We start from the raw sequence: 17,580 nt of genomic DNA, 5'->3' as shown, positions 1-17,580 counted from the left end.
CGACAAGCATAGTCGATTTTTACGGCAAGCATGGGTTGTGGTGATGTGCTTTGCATATACAATCTGTATGTATACAACTGTATCTACGTACCATATGTTTCAGGATCTCTGCGATAACGCAGTGTTCACTTTGGAGATAGCATGTCAAGACATCGCAACTTCGGTAAATATTAACGATGTCATGAAAACGACGCATCATATAGCTGTTGTGGCGCCAAGTATTCCTGGCCAGACATTGATATGCATCATCTGATCAAATTGAGGAAATGCTGACACAGACGACGCGAAATGGGTTTATTTCATATATTTCAATTGAAATCCTGGTTTCAGATCTGGAACAGTTGCTTCTAGTCACGTTATGGGCTGGGCATGTTTTGGTCTGGGCCTACTCGTGAAAACAACTAGTTACAGGTCCACATACCAACGTTACTGTTAGTTCCTTTCGGGACATTCCAAACAAATTTGTCAAGTGCTCGCTACGGAACAAGTTTGGTCCACCGAGAGGATTAAACGGGGAAAATGATTCTAAAACCCCGTAAATAAACTCCTACATAGAATTACGATTTATGAATTTGGGAATGAATGGTGTTAATCCCGAGCCTTTGGTGTGAGATTTACAGCATTCATTCATAAGGGACGGATAATCCCTCATTTCGAGTAGTATATTCTCTACATTTCACGATTTAAGAGGCAAAATGAAGAAAAACGTATGTAATGTCCACCCAACAGAAGAACTTCACTGAAGGCAGCCTATTGTTCAGATGACGTAATGTAAATGTAAAACGTCAATGCTAATGTTATCAAGCGCTCAGTTCCAGATAAAAGATAAGAGGTATCTACTCTACAGTGCATGGGACTACATCAAATTTCAAAACACAGTAGGGCTGTCTCCAAATTCTAAGGACAACATCAGCATCCCTGTTCCGGAACATGACGTATACGGATATAAGTACTTGAATATGTCCATACCTTTCCAAACCTTGACCTATTTAATAATTGTGCATGAAATATTGACGTTTAAATCTTAGATATCGTTACCGGCTTATAAATTGATCGAGAAATTGATGTTACGTGTACCGATGTCTGCCATGAGTTTTGGAAATGACGTACGTAACATGTTCATTGGTATTTTGATTATTTCAGCCCGACAGTTACACCTTTAGTCTGACGCCACTTGACAGACATGATCCAGTATTCCCATACTCAGAATTTAGTCGAACCATACCTGAGGTAAGCCCAGCTCACACCACAATCTTGTGCTTTTAAACTCTTATTTTGAAACAAGCGGGAATGTGTTACATATCCGATTAATTAATTGATAATGGTTTGTCTGTAATGTTTTGTTGTCCATAATACATATTTTACACTGAAGATCAAAACAAAATATACCTCTCAGTTGATTTTATCGTTTGTTTGATTTTCAGTGGAGTGAGTGAGTGAATTGAAAATATCTTTAGTAAGCGATATTATATCCAACAGTGAACTGTACTCGCGCTTCGTCAGCACTCAAAGAAAACAAACAAAATGGTTATAATTTTAAAATATGATTTGATTTGATTTTATTTTTTTTTAAAAACACAATACACTGTCTTAGACATATTATTACGAAGAAATCATTTGTTTTTTCTGCACAAATTTATAACATTTAAAACATGGTAGGAGTTAATTTCTTACCCAGTCTTCGTTGAACCAATCAATATTTACACAAAATTACCCAGCCATAGATTACTTTTACAAACTGTTGCAGGAATGAGTGATGGTAAAATAGACATAATCAAATTTAACAACAGTTCTTTCAATTTTCATTAACATAAAAAAGAAACTCGGTATACTTTCTTTTGCGCCTCAGTTTATATTGAATAATACATTTCACGTTAATTGACTAAATATGCATGCAGATATTTAAAAGTCGTATCTAAGATACCATCATTCAACATGCGGAACATGTATTAATTAAATAATGTATAATGATAAAAACAACAACATAAAAACCATTTTCAAAATTACATTTTGAAGTTATTTCATGGTTATATGCTTAACTAAACGTTTGGTTACTTACATCAGGGAAATGATATTTTTTCTTACTATGTTATTTTTTAACAGACGGCTACCAATGGGACCGCAGTTATTGATTTCAGTAGCAGCAACGTAACCAGTGCAATAGACAAAGACTGTGGGGCGTCTAGTCTGTTCTATTCAATGGCTGTAAGTAGATAATATTGCTCGATATTTCTTTCTGTTTTCGTTATGTGTTCCATGTCTATACTATCCTAATGGTATGAAATCATACCTGTTCTTTGCAAAAAAGTATTGTGTAATGTCCGTTTCAATATTTTCATCTTCGTGCATAGCTTCTGGATTGCTGATGCGGCGTTAAACAATAATCACTCGCTTCAAAACTTTCTTATACTTAACTTACAATTTAGCACTTTCCTTTATAACTTTATTTTATAACTTTCATATATAAATAATTAAATTTTCGTTGTGTTCATGGAAATTCCTGCATTCTGATTAGCTGAATTGGTCACGTGATATTGCATTCATTTCCCAATGATTGTAAAAAAATAAGCCACGCCCGCCGCGGCGCACTACTTTTATTACTGCGGAATGTCGGGGAATCCCAATATTACAGTCGAGGGAATTCCTTTTCTGCTCACGTGTATCGTCATGCACAGGACATTAAGCGAAACTACCCTTTGAAACCGAAGGCCGAGAATGAATGAAACAGCAAACGTGCAGGCTCGCTCGCCTGTTTTTTTCCCGCTCGCTTCGGTTCAACTTTCATGTCTTCGGGTTTCATTTCTAACTAGATCTAGCATTTCTCCAACTGTGTTTTACCGTAATCAGGGAAGTAATGTTTGAATCACGCAGTGAATGACCATGTTATTTGAAACAGCCGCCTTCGCTCGGACATTATTCTTCGGGTTCGTTACAGTCTGACTGCTGCAGTTCTTTTCGCACCTTGCCTTAATTGATAGGTCCAATGAATATTGTTTTAATCCCACTCTCCGTTGATTGGCTACTGACTGTGTAGGCGTGTCAAATTATGTGCATAAATTAAACGATCACCTGATTCATGTCACGCCACTGTATGTATTCCTACACCTGGAATGTTTATCAATGTCGTCATTTTTGTCTGTTTTGATATATGCAACTGTTTTGGGTTAAACTATTGTAGATAAAACATGTTTTACGTTGTCGAATTTAATTATAAGCATTGACTGTTTATTTTTTCGGTTCATTGAGGTATGAATCGAAAAACCGATGTGCAAACTTTTGTAAGAATCCGCTAATCCTTAAATGAATTCACATATAATTTAACACACACGAAAGCTACTCGGTGCTATGGGAAACTATGCTACCTATATCATTTTTGTTTGTTTGTTTGTTTGCACTCAGCGATATTCCAGCTACATGATGGCGGTCTGTCTTGACACAAGGCAATCAAGTGATTGACCTCATGAGCATCAATCTACACACTTTGGATACGGTGACATGCATCAACCAAGTCAGCGAGTCTGACCACCCGATCCCGTTCGTCGCCTCTTACAAACATAGTCGCCTTTTACGGCAAGCATGGGTTGCCCGGTTCTTCACGGGTCGCTTGTCGTAAGAGGCACTATGGATACTATGGATCGGGTGGTCAGACTCGCTGATCATGTCAACGTGTTCCGATAATAAAGCATATAAACATCAATGAAGGTAGTGTGTGTGTCAAATAATTAGTTCTGTCATATCTTGTGCGCTTTTAAAAACGAATTGTTTGATAGGCAGTTCTCCGAAATTGGCGGATGACAAAGTAGACATAATTTATGGACAACTTATATTATGTCTTATTATAGAGACGTTTCAGTATATATCCGTGTACCGTTGTCATTCGGGCCTGCTTGACAACGATGTACTGATCTATACCGAAACGTCGCGATAATAGAACATTAAGGAATTTACTGTCCATAAATTGTGTCTACTTTACCTTTTTAACACATGCAGCTCTTACTCCAACCATCAGTGTCTTTGCTGAAATAAAGTTAAACTTTCTGTCTCTGCGGCCGGTTGTCTAGTTCGTAAAGCATGCACAATTAGTATACCTTTAACCACATTGATCAAAGTGGCGTAAAAACACACTCACTCTCTCATCATTTATATTACATTAAGCAGCATTCTGCACGCATTACAGTGACGTCATTCACACCGATTGGAAACTTGTTTTCCCGATATGTATTATAATATTTAACATGATTGTGTTCGATGTATCATCTGGTAAAAGGTATGTTTTCATTATTTTTCTTCCAGCCAAACCCGTATGTGTTTTTTGGAAACGGGCAAAAAGGAACAATGTTTACAATCACTACTTTTGATTATGAAAGCGGAAAAAACAGCCATACAGTGAATATAAATGCCACTTCAGACGGGGTAAGTAAAATTGTTTTAAGATATTTTTAAAACTTTTCCATATAAATTTAAATAAACCTCGACATAAAAATGAATAAATGGTCATTTGTTGAAAAACAACATACGTTTTATGTTCTTAGAAATTCGGAAATGCAAGTTTCACGCTCAATATCAGCGATGTCGACGACGAGGATCCAGTCTTCACACACAACACGTACACCCTCGAAGTAGAGGAAGAGGCAGGTTATTTACATGTCTCTATCCAATCTGAAACTTTGTCAACTCATGTGTATTTCCTTTCCTAAAAATATAATCATATAAAACAATAGGTTCTGCTTTGAAGCCAACCAGTAAATTATAACAACATTTTATAGTGCGTCATATTTAACATTGAAACAACTCCTCAGAGAATGGTCGTTTTGAGATCTATAACTATACAAGCAATAAACCAAGGTGACATGTTACGCTAATGGGACCTTGACCCCTGACAGTGTATTATTTGGATTTACAATCCGATAAGAACAATATTTTCAACTTTATATTCGTTTATATATTTTCCTCATGACAGAAAACCTATAATCAATGGATGGATGCCACGCCACCTGTCAGAGCGTATGACCAGGACCTTGGTATCAATACGACTCTTGCATATAATATCACAAGTAAGTAAACCAAACATAGGACGAGGTATGATTAGACCCCTCCTTGTCTTTACCACTGAAATTACGAACATCTCGATTTTTCAAGCGTCCAGAGAACATCAAACTTCGAGCACGCTTATAGCACAATATGGAGTATTAATGACGTGTTGTTTTGCGTTTATCTGCATCTTCTAAGCAGGTCAAAGCTATATCTATCTTTAAAGATAAGAAAATACTTCCTGAAACTCTGGTAAAAATAATTTCGAAAAGTATTGCTCATCCTTAAATCATGCAGTCTTAATGGACCATTGAGGGCCCTTCCCTTTCCTCACCCTGTCCATACGGAGTGGATGACATATGTTGGAAATACTATGCGAAAAAGTAGAGGATAGTCGGAATCAAGACATATGTTCTGATCTAAATGGAATTGGAAAATGGAAATGATACGATCATATCTGGGAGAAGGCGATCAGATCTAGTGGGTTCTAATGGTTGGTGTGATGAGAGTGTGTGAGTGAGTTTTGGTTTTACGCCGCTTTTAGCAATATTCCAGCAATATCACGGCGGGGGACACCAGAAATGGGCTTCACGTATTGTACCCATGTCGGGAATCGAGCCCGGGTCTTCGGCGTGACGAGCGTCGTTTTAACCACTAGGCTACCCGACCGCCCCTGTGATGAGATGGTTTTGTTCTACGTGTAGATCGTAAAAGAGATCGGTGGTCAAATTCTAAATTTGCATTTTGCGGCCAACGTCACTAATATCGGGTAATACCATCTCTGTTGGTCAGACATGCACGAATTCTTGAAGGCATGCTTCTGATGAGTGAACATAACACTCGTCAGTGAACGTTCAAGTTACATGATATGCAATGCCGCCTATCGTAAACTGATACATGTATTTCGCAGCTGGTGTTTTAATATTTAGCTAGTGTAGAATGAGAGACGTATAGCTAATTAAGCGTATCCAGTGCCGAACCAGTGCCGAACCGTAGACAGAGTTCTCAGTACCATTTCTTGGATAAAGAAATACACACCCTTGTTTTGAAGATGCCTAAATATGAAGCAAACAAAAAATGGTTGTTAGAGATGTTGTATTTCATACGGCTATCGCTCCGTAAAGATCCTGGTCAGAATAGGTTTTCAGCAACCCATGCTTGCTACAAAAGGCGACTATGCTTGTCGTAAGAGGCGACTACCGGGATCGGGTGGTCCGTCTTTTTTATTTGGTTTATGCATGTCATCGTATCCAAATTGCGTGGATGTATGCTGATGATGTCAATCACAGGATTGTATGGTCCAGGGTAGATTATTTACAGACCGCCGTCATACAGCTGGAACATTGCTGCAATAACAACAAAGAAACAACAACAACATCATACGGGTATCATAGTTGTGTTTGGGACTTAAAGTGTCCAGTGTTTCAGCCTTGTAAACTTTTGTAATGTTTTGGCCAGATCTAATTTTGAAGTGTATACTGACAAACTATTTCAGAGGATTATGTTGTATTAGCATCCTTGTTGAGCCGCACAACAAATGTATTCGTGATTATGAATCTGAGTTGTCACGAAGACATTTTTAAACATATGTAAGCCATCGAAGTTCTAAGTAAGAAAAATAACTCAAATCTAGATAATTATTTCCTTTTATTATTTTTCGTCACCCGAAAATCCACTACAAGATATCCCGATACCAAATTATCTTCGGTTTTGATATACATGTTTATATCTGAACTTATTGCTAGGCGACATTTGACACTGGAAGTGATATCATGGATTTCACATAATCCCAGGTCAGTTTAAAAATTCGGAACATAATAAACATGTGGTCACTGGAATACTGGTTTGTTCACTTTCTTCAGACTGATTTTTAAATATGTGTTAACATACACTACTTACACTGCCAAAATTCGATCTACCATGGTTGCAACCGAAACAACAGGGACATGTCTTCTCTGGACCATCTCTGTATGTTGTAGGTTCTGTTCCTCCCTTGGATGCTCTGACCATCAATAATGACACAGGACAACTCTGGCTGAACCAGAAGCTGGACAGAGAAGGCAATCCAACATACACAGTCATACTGGAGGTTAGTAAATAAACAACAATTGGAAATCACACTGTCAGATATTGCCATGCTGAAGAAAATGGTTGTAATCAGCTTTTATAGCAATATAACTACAATATAATATTATACTTTGTCATGTATTTTAGTAAGTTTTGTAACGTGATGGTCATGTTTTTACCGTCGTGTGGACGGTATGCATGTCTTTGGATCTGGACATTTCTTCAGTATTGGTGGCTAAAGTGACATTTTGTTAAAATTTAATTTGATCAAAATACATGAGTTCACCAATGAACACGTTACTCAGTTTTATGACTTGAACAATGCTTTCAGCGTGCACCCCATTCGCTCATTCGAAATGTGAATGTTTTTGGACTATGTAGCGAAATCAGTTGGTGAATGTATTTGCTATGTTTCAGACATACCAACTTGACAATCCTCTACGTTCTGCAACAGCCACCCTGACGATTGTTGTTGAAGATGTTAATGACAATCGCCCTTCATTTAACCCGACAACCTACACAGCATCTATCCTGGAACATTCAGTTGAAGGTAGCAACATCATCAGCGTCACTGCCGTGGACATTGATGAGGTAGGCCCGAGGAGCTGTGGACACTTTGCTGTTTAAGGGGCAATTAGGGAGTAATGAACAGTGATGTAGACGTGGTTTGAGGGGCAATTAGGGAGTTGTGGACAGTGATGTAGACGTGGTTTGAGGGGCAATTAGGGAGTTGTGGACAGTGATGTAGACGTGGTTTGAGGGGCAATTAGGGAGTTGTGGACAGTGATGTAGACGTGGTTTGAGGGGCAATTTGGGAGTTGTGGACAATGATATAGGCGTGGTTTGAGGGGCAATTAGGGAGTTGTGGACAGTGATGTAGGCGTGGTTTGAGGGGAATTGGAGAGTAGTGGACAGCAATGTAGGCGTGGTTTGAGGGCCAATAAGGGAATTATGGACAGTGATATAGGCGTGTTGTTGGGGCGGTTCGGGGCTTATAGACAGTGAAGTAGGCTCGGTTTGAGGGGCTGTTAGGGAGTTATTGATAGTGATATAGACGTGGTTTAATGGTCGGCTAGTTTGGGAGTTATGGACATTGGTGTAGGTGTTGAGGGCCAATTATAGATGAGTGGAAAGTAATGTAGGCGTGAAGTGAGGTTCATTCTGGAAGTTATTGACAGTCATGTAGCCGTGGTTTCAGGGGCGATTCGGGAGATATTGACAGTGGTGTAGGCGTGTTTTGAGGGGTGGTAAGGGAGTCATGGACAGTGATATGGGCGTGGTTTAAGGGGCGGTTCGGGGGTGATTGACAGTCATGTAGGCGTGGTTTAAGGGGCGGTTCAGGAGCTATTTGCTGTGATGTAGGCGTGGTTTGAGGGCGGTAAGAAGTCATGGACAGTGATGTAGGCGTGGTTTCTGGGGCGGTTAGGGAGTCATGGACAGTGATGAAGGCGTTGTTTGAGGGGCGGTTAGAAAGCTGTTGACAGTGTAGGCGTGGTTTAGGAGGGTATAGGGTAGTGACGAAGGCGTGGTTCGAGGAGCAATAAGGGAACTGTGGGCTGTAATGTACGCATGGTTTGAGATTTGGTAATGGTAGGTGGACAGTGATGTTGTAGTCTTGATCGTTAGTAATTAGGACAGTGTGGACAGTGGTCAGTTCCATTTACGCTTGCTTTGCCTTCCCTTTCAGGATCCAAACAACGTGTTCAACTACACACTGGATCCTGAGAGCCATATATTCAAGATTGACCCCCGGACCGGCTATATACAGGTCCTGAACTCCACCGCCCTAGACAGGGAGACCCAGGTCACCTTCACCGTCAACGTCAGTATACATTCATTCTAGATTGTCAATACTTATCTGTTGCATCAGAAGGATTTCTCTCGTGTGTTAATACCTTTCGTGACATCTGTAACACACAGAACATACAGAAGAAGATGACAGAATTAACTAAGACAACTTTAAGTATGTTGTGCTTCCTTCTGAAAAGACAAACCCGGCATCTTTAAACTTAAGTCTTTCTACAATCCTCGGATGCATGGAGAATCTCACCCGAGTGTCTTTTGATATCAAATATATCCACACGAATTGATAAAAGTGGTAAAAACTCGGAGGCTCCGAGTGTTGATATATTTGATATATTAGATTTATTAGATTTTATTCATCATCCAACATCATTCTTCCAACTTTTTCAGCTTGTAGACATTAATAAGCAGTGTACTAAGCGAAAAATTACTGCTAACAGCTTCAGTAGCAGCGCCATTAGTGATGTCATTTGATTGTGACTCGTGTAACAATGACGTCACAATGGTCTGCACAGATTTGTGATGCAATATCTACAATGTAGATATCGCTTGATCTCACCCAAGCGATATCTCCTGCGGGAGCCAGTTTTGGATGATAAAGTGATATGTAATACGATGTAGTTATAGAATCTTCAGTTCAATTCAACATGAGTTATAACTTGTTATTTTCCTGGGTTATCCATACTTTCGATCGCTGCATCAGCATTGAAAATGTCTCCAGTGAAATATTCACTTTTCAATAACGTGCTGTTAGAATTACGACCACGATCCAATGAACAAATGATGTGTTGATGATTGTACATTTTCCGGCTGTTTCATTTTTCATAGATTGTCTCAGTGGTACAACTTGTCATGCTTACTGAAGAACATTTCATGAAAATGAGTCAAAACTATTGGTAGGATAGTAATTTCAATTGTGTGCATACGACAGGTAACCGCCCATGAGCTGAATACTACAGAACCTGGGTCTCCCGGTTGTCAGGTTAATTGCACAGCTACCGTCAGCATCACTCTGCTTGACGCCAATGACCACAGTCCGGTGTTCAGCGAGACAACCTACAGTTTCCCGTCGAGCAACCAGGCCGGTGACTACGTAGGAACTGTAAGATTTGCATGGTTGCTGTAACTTTCATCTGAGTGAGTGAGTTGGGTTTAACGCCGCTTTTAACAGTATTCCAGTTAAATCGGGACGTGTCAGCTTAATGTGGAAGGAAAGCCCGAATTGATGCAGGTCTCAGACGTTTACCACTTCGGTGAAACCCACGAGCATGAGTATGGTGCTGACAAACCTAGAAACATAATCGGGGCGAACCGTGATTCGAACCCACAATCCTAGGTTTGCTGGCGCGCCCAACTCTGCACAGTAAGTTGTAATAAGTACTTAATTTCCGAAATAAACGAGTCTTCATTTATTTATATAATCTTAACTTCTGTCAGTGATGTTAACATACCTGAGCACACCAAACTCAAAAACGCATCTATTTTGACGAAAAGGAAAATTATGAACTGCGTGTACACTGGATCCGTTTTACTAAACGACAAAAAACACTTTGAAGTAATGTATGTGACTTTTTGCCCTCAAGGTTGACGCTTCGGACAAAGATTTCGATGAGAACGGTCGTGTCTCGTACTCCATCGCACAGGCTAGCGACTTCTCCGTAAATGAAACAACAGGCAACATCACTCAAGACAGGCCAGTAGCCAACCTGCGACAGACGGTGTTCCTGATAGAAGCATGTGATAATGGAGAATCCAGGTAACTTTTCGCGAACACCTGGTGTCATCACTGATAGTGATCCATTCGTATAACAGTAACACTCGTCACTGTTTTTGTCTCTTACGCCCAATTGCATCTGTTACAGAAGATAACCAAGACATATCATTTTCTGGTGTTGACGGTTTTTTTTAATTTATATCCTATCATTAGGTAAATATTAAACGTCAACGACAGATTATCCCGTAGAAATTAGTCATCATTGACGAACTAACATTTTTATGGACCGTTCTTGAAAATTGATATTTATTGTTTCTGATATTGACTTTTTCTTTTTACACGCTTACATAAAAAACTTTATCGTTTCGCCTTGTGATATTAGCGAAATTATCTAAACTGTGAAGATCTTGCGTGTGTCTTTCATAAAAGAGTGTTGTTGATTTTGTATCAGTAACACTAATTTAAACTTCAAATTAATGCCTTTCTATCCAAGACGCTGCAGCCAGGAGCTTGTAACAGTGACGTTCCCTGAGCAAAACGTCACGTCCACCAAAAAGAGTGTCAACGTTACAGAAAACGTCGCCTTCGGTACTATAGTCTACGCCATACCGGTAGGTCAGCCAACGGGAATGGTGCTTGGTTGTTTTAGATTTAAAATACTAAATTCGTAGCCGATTTATACTTATTCATTAGTCATCTTAATGTAAGAGACAAAGGGGACATAGAAAATCTTATTACATGGACCATTACTTCGCTTTAGAGAGGTACACTGGAGAGAAGAGATGTTATTTGTTTATTACATTCGTTAGGATATTATCGCATCTTATGATCTCATATTAAATTATTGTCTGCCCGGAGAGCGGAACGTCGGTGGTTCGATCCCCGGTCGCATCATACCGAAATACGTTAAATGATTGTACTTGTTGTTACCCTTCCTGGCGCTAGGCATTAAGGGGCTAAAACAAAAACTGATTGAAAAGTGTCAGAAAAACTTGTGATTCCTTTGATTACCAAACAATATTGGTGTATGCTAACCTGTGATCTATTTGTTAATGGCCTTCGCACGTTTGGTAAGATTGTTTAAAAATAAAGGGTTGTTAAAAGTTATAATAAGTATCGAAACAAAGGTATTTATCAATTAATCTATATCAAAGGAAGTCAACTTATGGTACCATGTTTAGTGGGATGGTCATTGTTTTTCAGTGACGTAATATATTTGTTTTTATGTTTGCTGATACTCTTTAACGGGTTCATTGACAGTATTGAAATTATTTAATGTTTAAAACCAAAGCTGATCTACAAGTTTTGTTTGAGGGAAACATATTAGTTTAGATACGATTTGGAATATTTAGTGAAACAACTCACAATCGTTTTAGAATAATTCTGGCCGAACATGGCTAATTAATATGGTCATATTAGGATATATATATATATTAGCATCATTACAAAAAGCGCATATGCAGAAATTAACAGAAAATACATATATTCATTACTTAACAATGTTTAAATCGCGATTCTATCATCCCCGTCTATAGAATGAACATCAACTTTCATTAAGAGAATCCTCATGCTGTAAGTCAATTAATTAATAGTCATGTTGTCTCTGCACCAAATGTTTATAGCCAGATGTATTAAGAGAATCCTCATGCTGTAAGTCAATTAATTAATAGTCATGTTGTCTCTGCACCAAATGTTTATAGCCAGATGTATTAAGAGAATCTCATGCTGTAAGTCAATTAATTAATAGTCATGTTGTCTCTGCACCAAATGTTTATAGCCAGATGTATAGCGTACGTTCTAATAACTTGCATACATCTAAAGACTCCTGGTCCAGCGTAAATACTGATTTGTTTTATATTTGCATGAACGTTTATCGTATCCACTCGTTCCTTAACCCTTAAAGGAATGAGACCATGATTTAAAGCCGGTTGTTGTACCAAGCTCTCTTCTCATTGCAGAACGCGTATATTGGATATAGTCTACTACTTAGCACTCACACAGACACCTTCAAGATCGTCGAACAGTAAGTGAAGTGCATTCCCGTCTTTGCCGGCAGTATTGCTGGTATATTATAGTAGGTATTACCGCAGCAATCTGCTGACATTGTACCCGCTTTCTAATCCGGGTTAATATACCACATTGACAGTGACATCTTTCGTGTAGGGGGGAGGTCGGGTAGCCGAGTGGTTAAAGCGTTCGCTCGTCACGCCGAAGACCCGGGTTCGATTCCCGACATGGGTACAATGTGTGAAGCCCATTTCTGGTGTCGCCCGCCATGATATTGCTGTAATATTGCTATAAGCGGTGTAAAATCACACTCACTCACTCAGGTAAATTAGTGTCGCTGTATTGGTGCAACGAGCTCGAACAGCATCCAGAACTTTACCCGTGCACCTATCTGGGCTGAAACAGATTTCTGGTTATATCCGAAACTGTCTTCTTCCCAAGGCAAGGGTTAAATGACAATAAAGTACAGTTTCCACCCTTGCCGAACTAGACTGGAATTCGTGGCTAGATGGTAGCGCCACCAGTGGCTGTTACGAGTTATGTCCCTTCTGAGTCCCTCCTTTTGACCAATCGGATTCCAAAGCTATCACTTAATCCAGTCAAGATGATCAGATCGAAAACAAGATCTATTTTGAAAGAAAGCGGATCTTACCACGCGAAGTGCATAAAATCACTTGAGCACCTTAATTAAAAGATTTTATTTTTTTTAAAGTTCTGTTGACGCCGATTTACGGTACACATGCTTTGTAAATCCTGCAATCGACCGAAATCTAGTTCGGCAAGGGTGGAAACTGGACATTTATAGTCAGTGAACTCCCTTGCCTCAGGAAGATGGAAACTGTAGATGACAATGGAAAGTCACGCAGGAACTATTAACAGAACACTTTATAATTATTCCTCATACGCATACACTTAGAAAAATATGTCTGATGCAAAGCTTGATTGACGACGTATCATGCGACATAGTGAATACTGTATTGCATGGTATGGTTGCCACCCTCAGAGACACTGTCCATCAAGTAGTGACCGCCGCCGACATCGACCGCGAGAACACCAGCAGCTACACGCTCGTCATCGACGTCAAGAATGGAATTAAGGTAGGTACTTCAGGGGAGCGGCACAGGTGTGGTTTATGCGGGGGGGGGGGGGGGGGGGGGGGGGGTGTCTGCTTGAGGCTCGAATGAAGTGTATCTTTGCAGAACATAATAATAAACGACAAAATCGTTTCCACAGCCACAATAAATCTTTGCTGAAAGCAGAGTACATTATACGATTCCTACTTTCACGAACACGTGTTTATGAATCACAATTAAATAGTGATGATACCAGGTGTTAGCGAAAAGGTGAGCGTATCCTGCCCCACCGGTAGCACCCGTCACAAAAGCAAGTGCGGGGGCACGGGTGGCCCAGTCGTCTAAGGCGCCGCGATTCGCTGTGCAGAGTTGCGTCCCTTGGGCACGCCAGAAAACTATGATTGTGGTTTCGAATCACGGTTCGCCCCAATTATGTTTCTAGGTTTGTCAGCACCATACCCGTGCTCGTGGGTTTCACCGAAGTGGTAAACGTCTGAGACCTGCATCAATTCGGGCATTCCTCCCACATTAAGCTGACACGCCGCGATAAAACTGGAATACTGTTAAAAGTGGCGTTAAACCCAACTCACTCACTCACTCACTCACTCACTCACTCAAAAGCAAGTGCAAAAACAATTGTTCACCTGAAAGAAAAACACGGGAACAAGTCAAAATAGGGAATTGTATCGGACATCATTCTGGTCACTGATGCGTCAAATTTAGAAATGTCCTTCACGTGTCTACCAAAATACCTTTTGAAAGCTTTACTGAGGCCTTGAATGTTGTAACCTTGATCAAACAACTCCTGATCAAGAGTCGAATGACACTCTTTGAAATCGTGACAGAGAGAGCATGTTGGATTGTACCTCAAAAGTTTTCAAAGGCTGGAGCTGCAGGACTATTGCTCGATGTTCTCTGACTTCACATCAAAGGCAGTTAAAATAATGCCAGTGACGCCCCTGATGTAGTTGTTTTATGAAAAACATATTATTTGTTAATCCACAATTATTGAATATTTCATAACATGATTCCTACATGTTTGAGAAATCCTTCCCTGAACACGCCTGCTGACATTACATATTCCTCGGCCATAGCTAATATTAGAGTCCTCTTCTTTCAGACTGAAGCCAACATCACCCTCGACGTCGTTGTTCTTGATGTCAACGACAACGCCCCAATATTTAACATGTCAGACTACAGATTCAGCGTCCCCGTCAACTCTAACATTGGGGACGTTTTGGGCGTCGTTGAGGTGAGTGAACTGAGGAGGCCAAGAGGCAAGAGAACTATTATAAAGAGATATAGGTGACCAACTTTCCAATCAAGTTCATTTGAAGATTGTTGTGTCTACCTATCTGATCGGTAAAAATATATGTTGCATCTTTTTTTCCAAAGATACTGATCTGCTAAAGTAAACTTTAGTTTCTTTTTACTTAATACCCGTGAAGATCTATGTTAGAATAGGTCTTCAGCAACCCATGCTTGTCGTAAGAGGCAACTAACGGGATAGGGCGGTCAGGTTCGCTGACTTGGTTTATGGATTTCATTGCAGATGGCAATGATATCAATCCCTGGATTGTCTGGTCCAGACTCGAGTATTTACAGAACGCCTTCATATAGCTAGAATATTGCTGAGTGCGACGTTAAACAACAAACAAACAGTAATATTGGTATTGTTGTTACCAACAGTAGTAATGGTCTTTCAGTAGCAGTAGCTGTTATAGCAGTACTGCTAATGGTAGTGCTAGTGGTGGTAATAGTAGTAGTGGTAGTTGTACTAGTAGTTGTTTTGTTTGTTTGTTGTTTAACGCCGCACTCAGCAATATTCCAGCTATATGGCGGCGGTCTGTACATAATCGAGTCTGGACCAGACAATCCAGTGATTGATATCATGAGCATCCATCCACGTTATTGGGATACGATGACATGCATCAACCAAGTCAGCGAGCCTGACCACCCGATCCCGTTAGTCACCTTTTACGGCTATCATGGGTTGCTGAAGACCAATTCTATGTTGATGTCAATGTTGATTGTTCTGTACTGCTGGACGGTACAGAAATTAATGTCAACCAAGCTCAAGTGCAATATCAAATCGGCCCAGACTCAGTTAGAGGCTATCTGAACGACCACTGCATCGAATTTATATGCACTTTGTTGAGAAGATCAGCAACCCTGCAGAGTCCTTCGCTTGGATGAACTCGGCTGCCCTGAAAGGGAAACAGAAGGCTTTCTGTTTGCTGCTCAGGACCAGTCAATTCCCAGTCGAAACCGTCAATGAGTGATTTTGCATCAACATGTAAATATGAAATTTAGATTACGTAATGAATTTAATGAGACTGTCCAACACATTGTCAAGCTTTGACACAAACACAATATCTTAACCGACATGATGGAGTGGCTACCGTCGTCGCCATGCTTGTGGTTTTGACACAGAGGTCCATCCATGGTACGACTCAGATCATGTAGAGGGCGTCATGGAAAATGATAAATACAAAATTCTTTGGAGTAGGTCCGTTTACAACCTCAGACGTGATTGTGTCCTTTTTCATAAGACTCGAGATCATTGAGTTTTCTATCCGTTTTGACAGTAATGCGATTGACAAGATTTGGCAAAAACATGGCAAATATGCAGACCTCGCTTTCGAAATGTCACGCATGCAACCCAAGTACCAAGTTGTCCGACTGAACATTGTCGTCGGTGCCTTAGATTTGGTACCTCCTGTTGACTGACATTGGGAGAGTACCCAGGTTGTTTTTTACCAGGAATACAGCCCTTCTGACAATCTGGGAAATGCAGATGGCTGCAGTGGTGGGGAGTCTTCACATTCTCCGAAAAGTTCTGGGTGGGTTTGACTAGGCAACGCTTCCTGGGAGAAGTCCCATTCGCTGTCTGGGCTGCGTGTAGAGGGGAAAGGGGCCCCTGAGCTGATGATTAGCCTAGCCAGACTGACTGTGCCAGGATCACCCAAACCCTCTTTACTAATAGGAGTAGGAGCCTCATCAGCTGTAGAAGAAGTAGTTGAAAACCACGTCTGAACCTGCTAACCAGATTTATACAGAAACAGGAAAAAATATGAAAATTACATAACTAAACCAAAGAATATTCAGAAAAACTACTTGACCTAAAAATAGGTTTTTTAAAAAAAACGAAGGACAAAAAACTATACTTGAATATAAAACAAAAGTGAGAACGACGATAAGTATATATATATATATATATATATATATATATATATATATATATATATATATATATATATATATATATATATATATATATATATAACTGCATGTGATTATCTTCCAGGCGCATGACCTAGATGATGGCATCAACGGAGACATAACCTACAGCATACAGGGCACAGAGTACGTACCATTAAGCATTACTGACCACATGCATTGTCATAACATATAGTCGAAGACATATATTTACTTTAGCAGTTTTAATAGCTCGTATTTAGACATAGACAGCTTCTTGGGATGTAATGTAATTTCTCTTTGATTGGCAGATCATCCAGGCGGTTTGCTATCGAGGGGAACACAGGCAAGATAACATTAAAAATAGTTCCAGAATCGCCAGATGAGTTGTTGATTGTCGCCACGGACGGTGGAGTGATCCCCTTGATCACGACAACAGTTGTCGAGGTGATTAGACAGTCTAACAAAATTAATCTGTGACACGGAGATGATGTTTGCAACTTGAGGGACAATTCTGCAAGTATCACCATTTGTGTTGTAGGTTGTCGTTGCTGGGGCACAGAATGCATACACCTTGTTCCACGCACCTGCAGAGAAGGATGAAGTGGAGAAAGATAAAGACCGGCTGGTGGGGTGAGTTTGCAGGGTGGGACCATGGGAAACAAATGATATTCAGATCGGACAGAT

General features: G+C 40.0%; 1 protein-coding gene across 4 annotated transcripts in view; it reads left to right on the top strand.

Annotated features, from left to right (window-relative positions):
• Positions 1-17,580, top strand: part of LOC139473742 (protocadherin-like wing polarity protein stan) — a 51,790-nt gene that overhangs the window by 26,837 nt on the left and 7,373 nt on the right. For all 4 annotated transcript variants that reach the window (XM_071256469.1, XM_071256470.1, XM_071256472.1 and 1 more), the window contains exons 5-22: positions 104-163; positions 1,144-1,230; positions 2,104-2,205; positions 4,294-4,413; positions 4,533-4,631; positions 4,961-5,054; positions 7,011-7,120; positions 7,516-7,689; positions 8,786-8,920; positions 9,833-10,003; positions 10,485-10,657; positions 11,109-11,226; positions 12,574-12,638; positions 13,626-13,719; positions 14,816-14,947; positions 17,003-17,061; positions 17,205-17,340; positions 17,435-17,526. In XM_071256469.1, the coding sequence (XP_071112570.1) occupies positions 104-163; positions 1,144-1,230; positions 2,104-2,205; positions 4,294-4,413; positions 4,533-4,631; positions 4,961-5,054; positions 7,011-7,120; positions 7,516-7,689; positions 8,786-8,920; positions 9,833-10,003; positions 10,485-10,657; positions 11,109-11,226; positions 12,574-12,638; positions 13,626-13,719; positions 14,816-14,947; positions 17,003-17,061; positions 17,205-17,340; positions 17,435-17,526 (2,021 nt within the window). The remainder of the gene's footprint in view (positions 1-103; positions 164-1,143; positions 1,231-2,103; positions 2,206-4,293; positions 4,414-4,532; positions 4,632-4,960; positions 5,055-7,010; positions 7,121-7,515; positions 7,690-8,785; positions 8,921-9,832; positions 10,004-10,484; positions 10,658-11,108; positions 11,227-12,573; positions 12,639-13,625; positions 13,720-14,815; positions 14,948-17,002; positions 17,062-17,204; positions 17,341-17,434; positions 17,527-17,580) is intronic.

The sequence above is a fragment of the Haliotis cracherodii genome, unplaced genomic scaffold, assembly GCF_022045235.1.
Source record: "Haliotis cracherodii isolate W230 unplaced genomic scaffold, xgHalCrac1.p SCAF_3, whole genome shotgun sequence".
NCBI lineage: Eukaryota > Metazoa > Mollusca > Gastropoda > Lepetellida > Haliotidae > Haliotis > Haliotis cracherodii.
The sequence above is the reverse complement of the archived record's forward strand: the minus strand, read 5'-3'. Positions and strand labels throughout refer to the sequence as shown.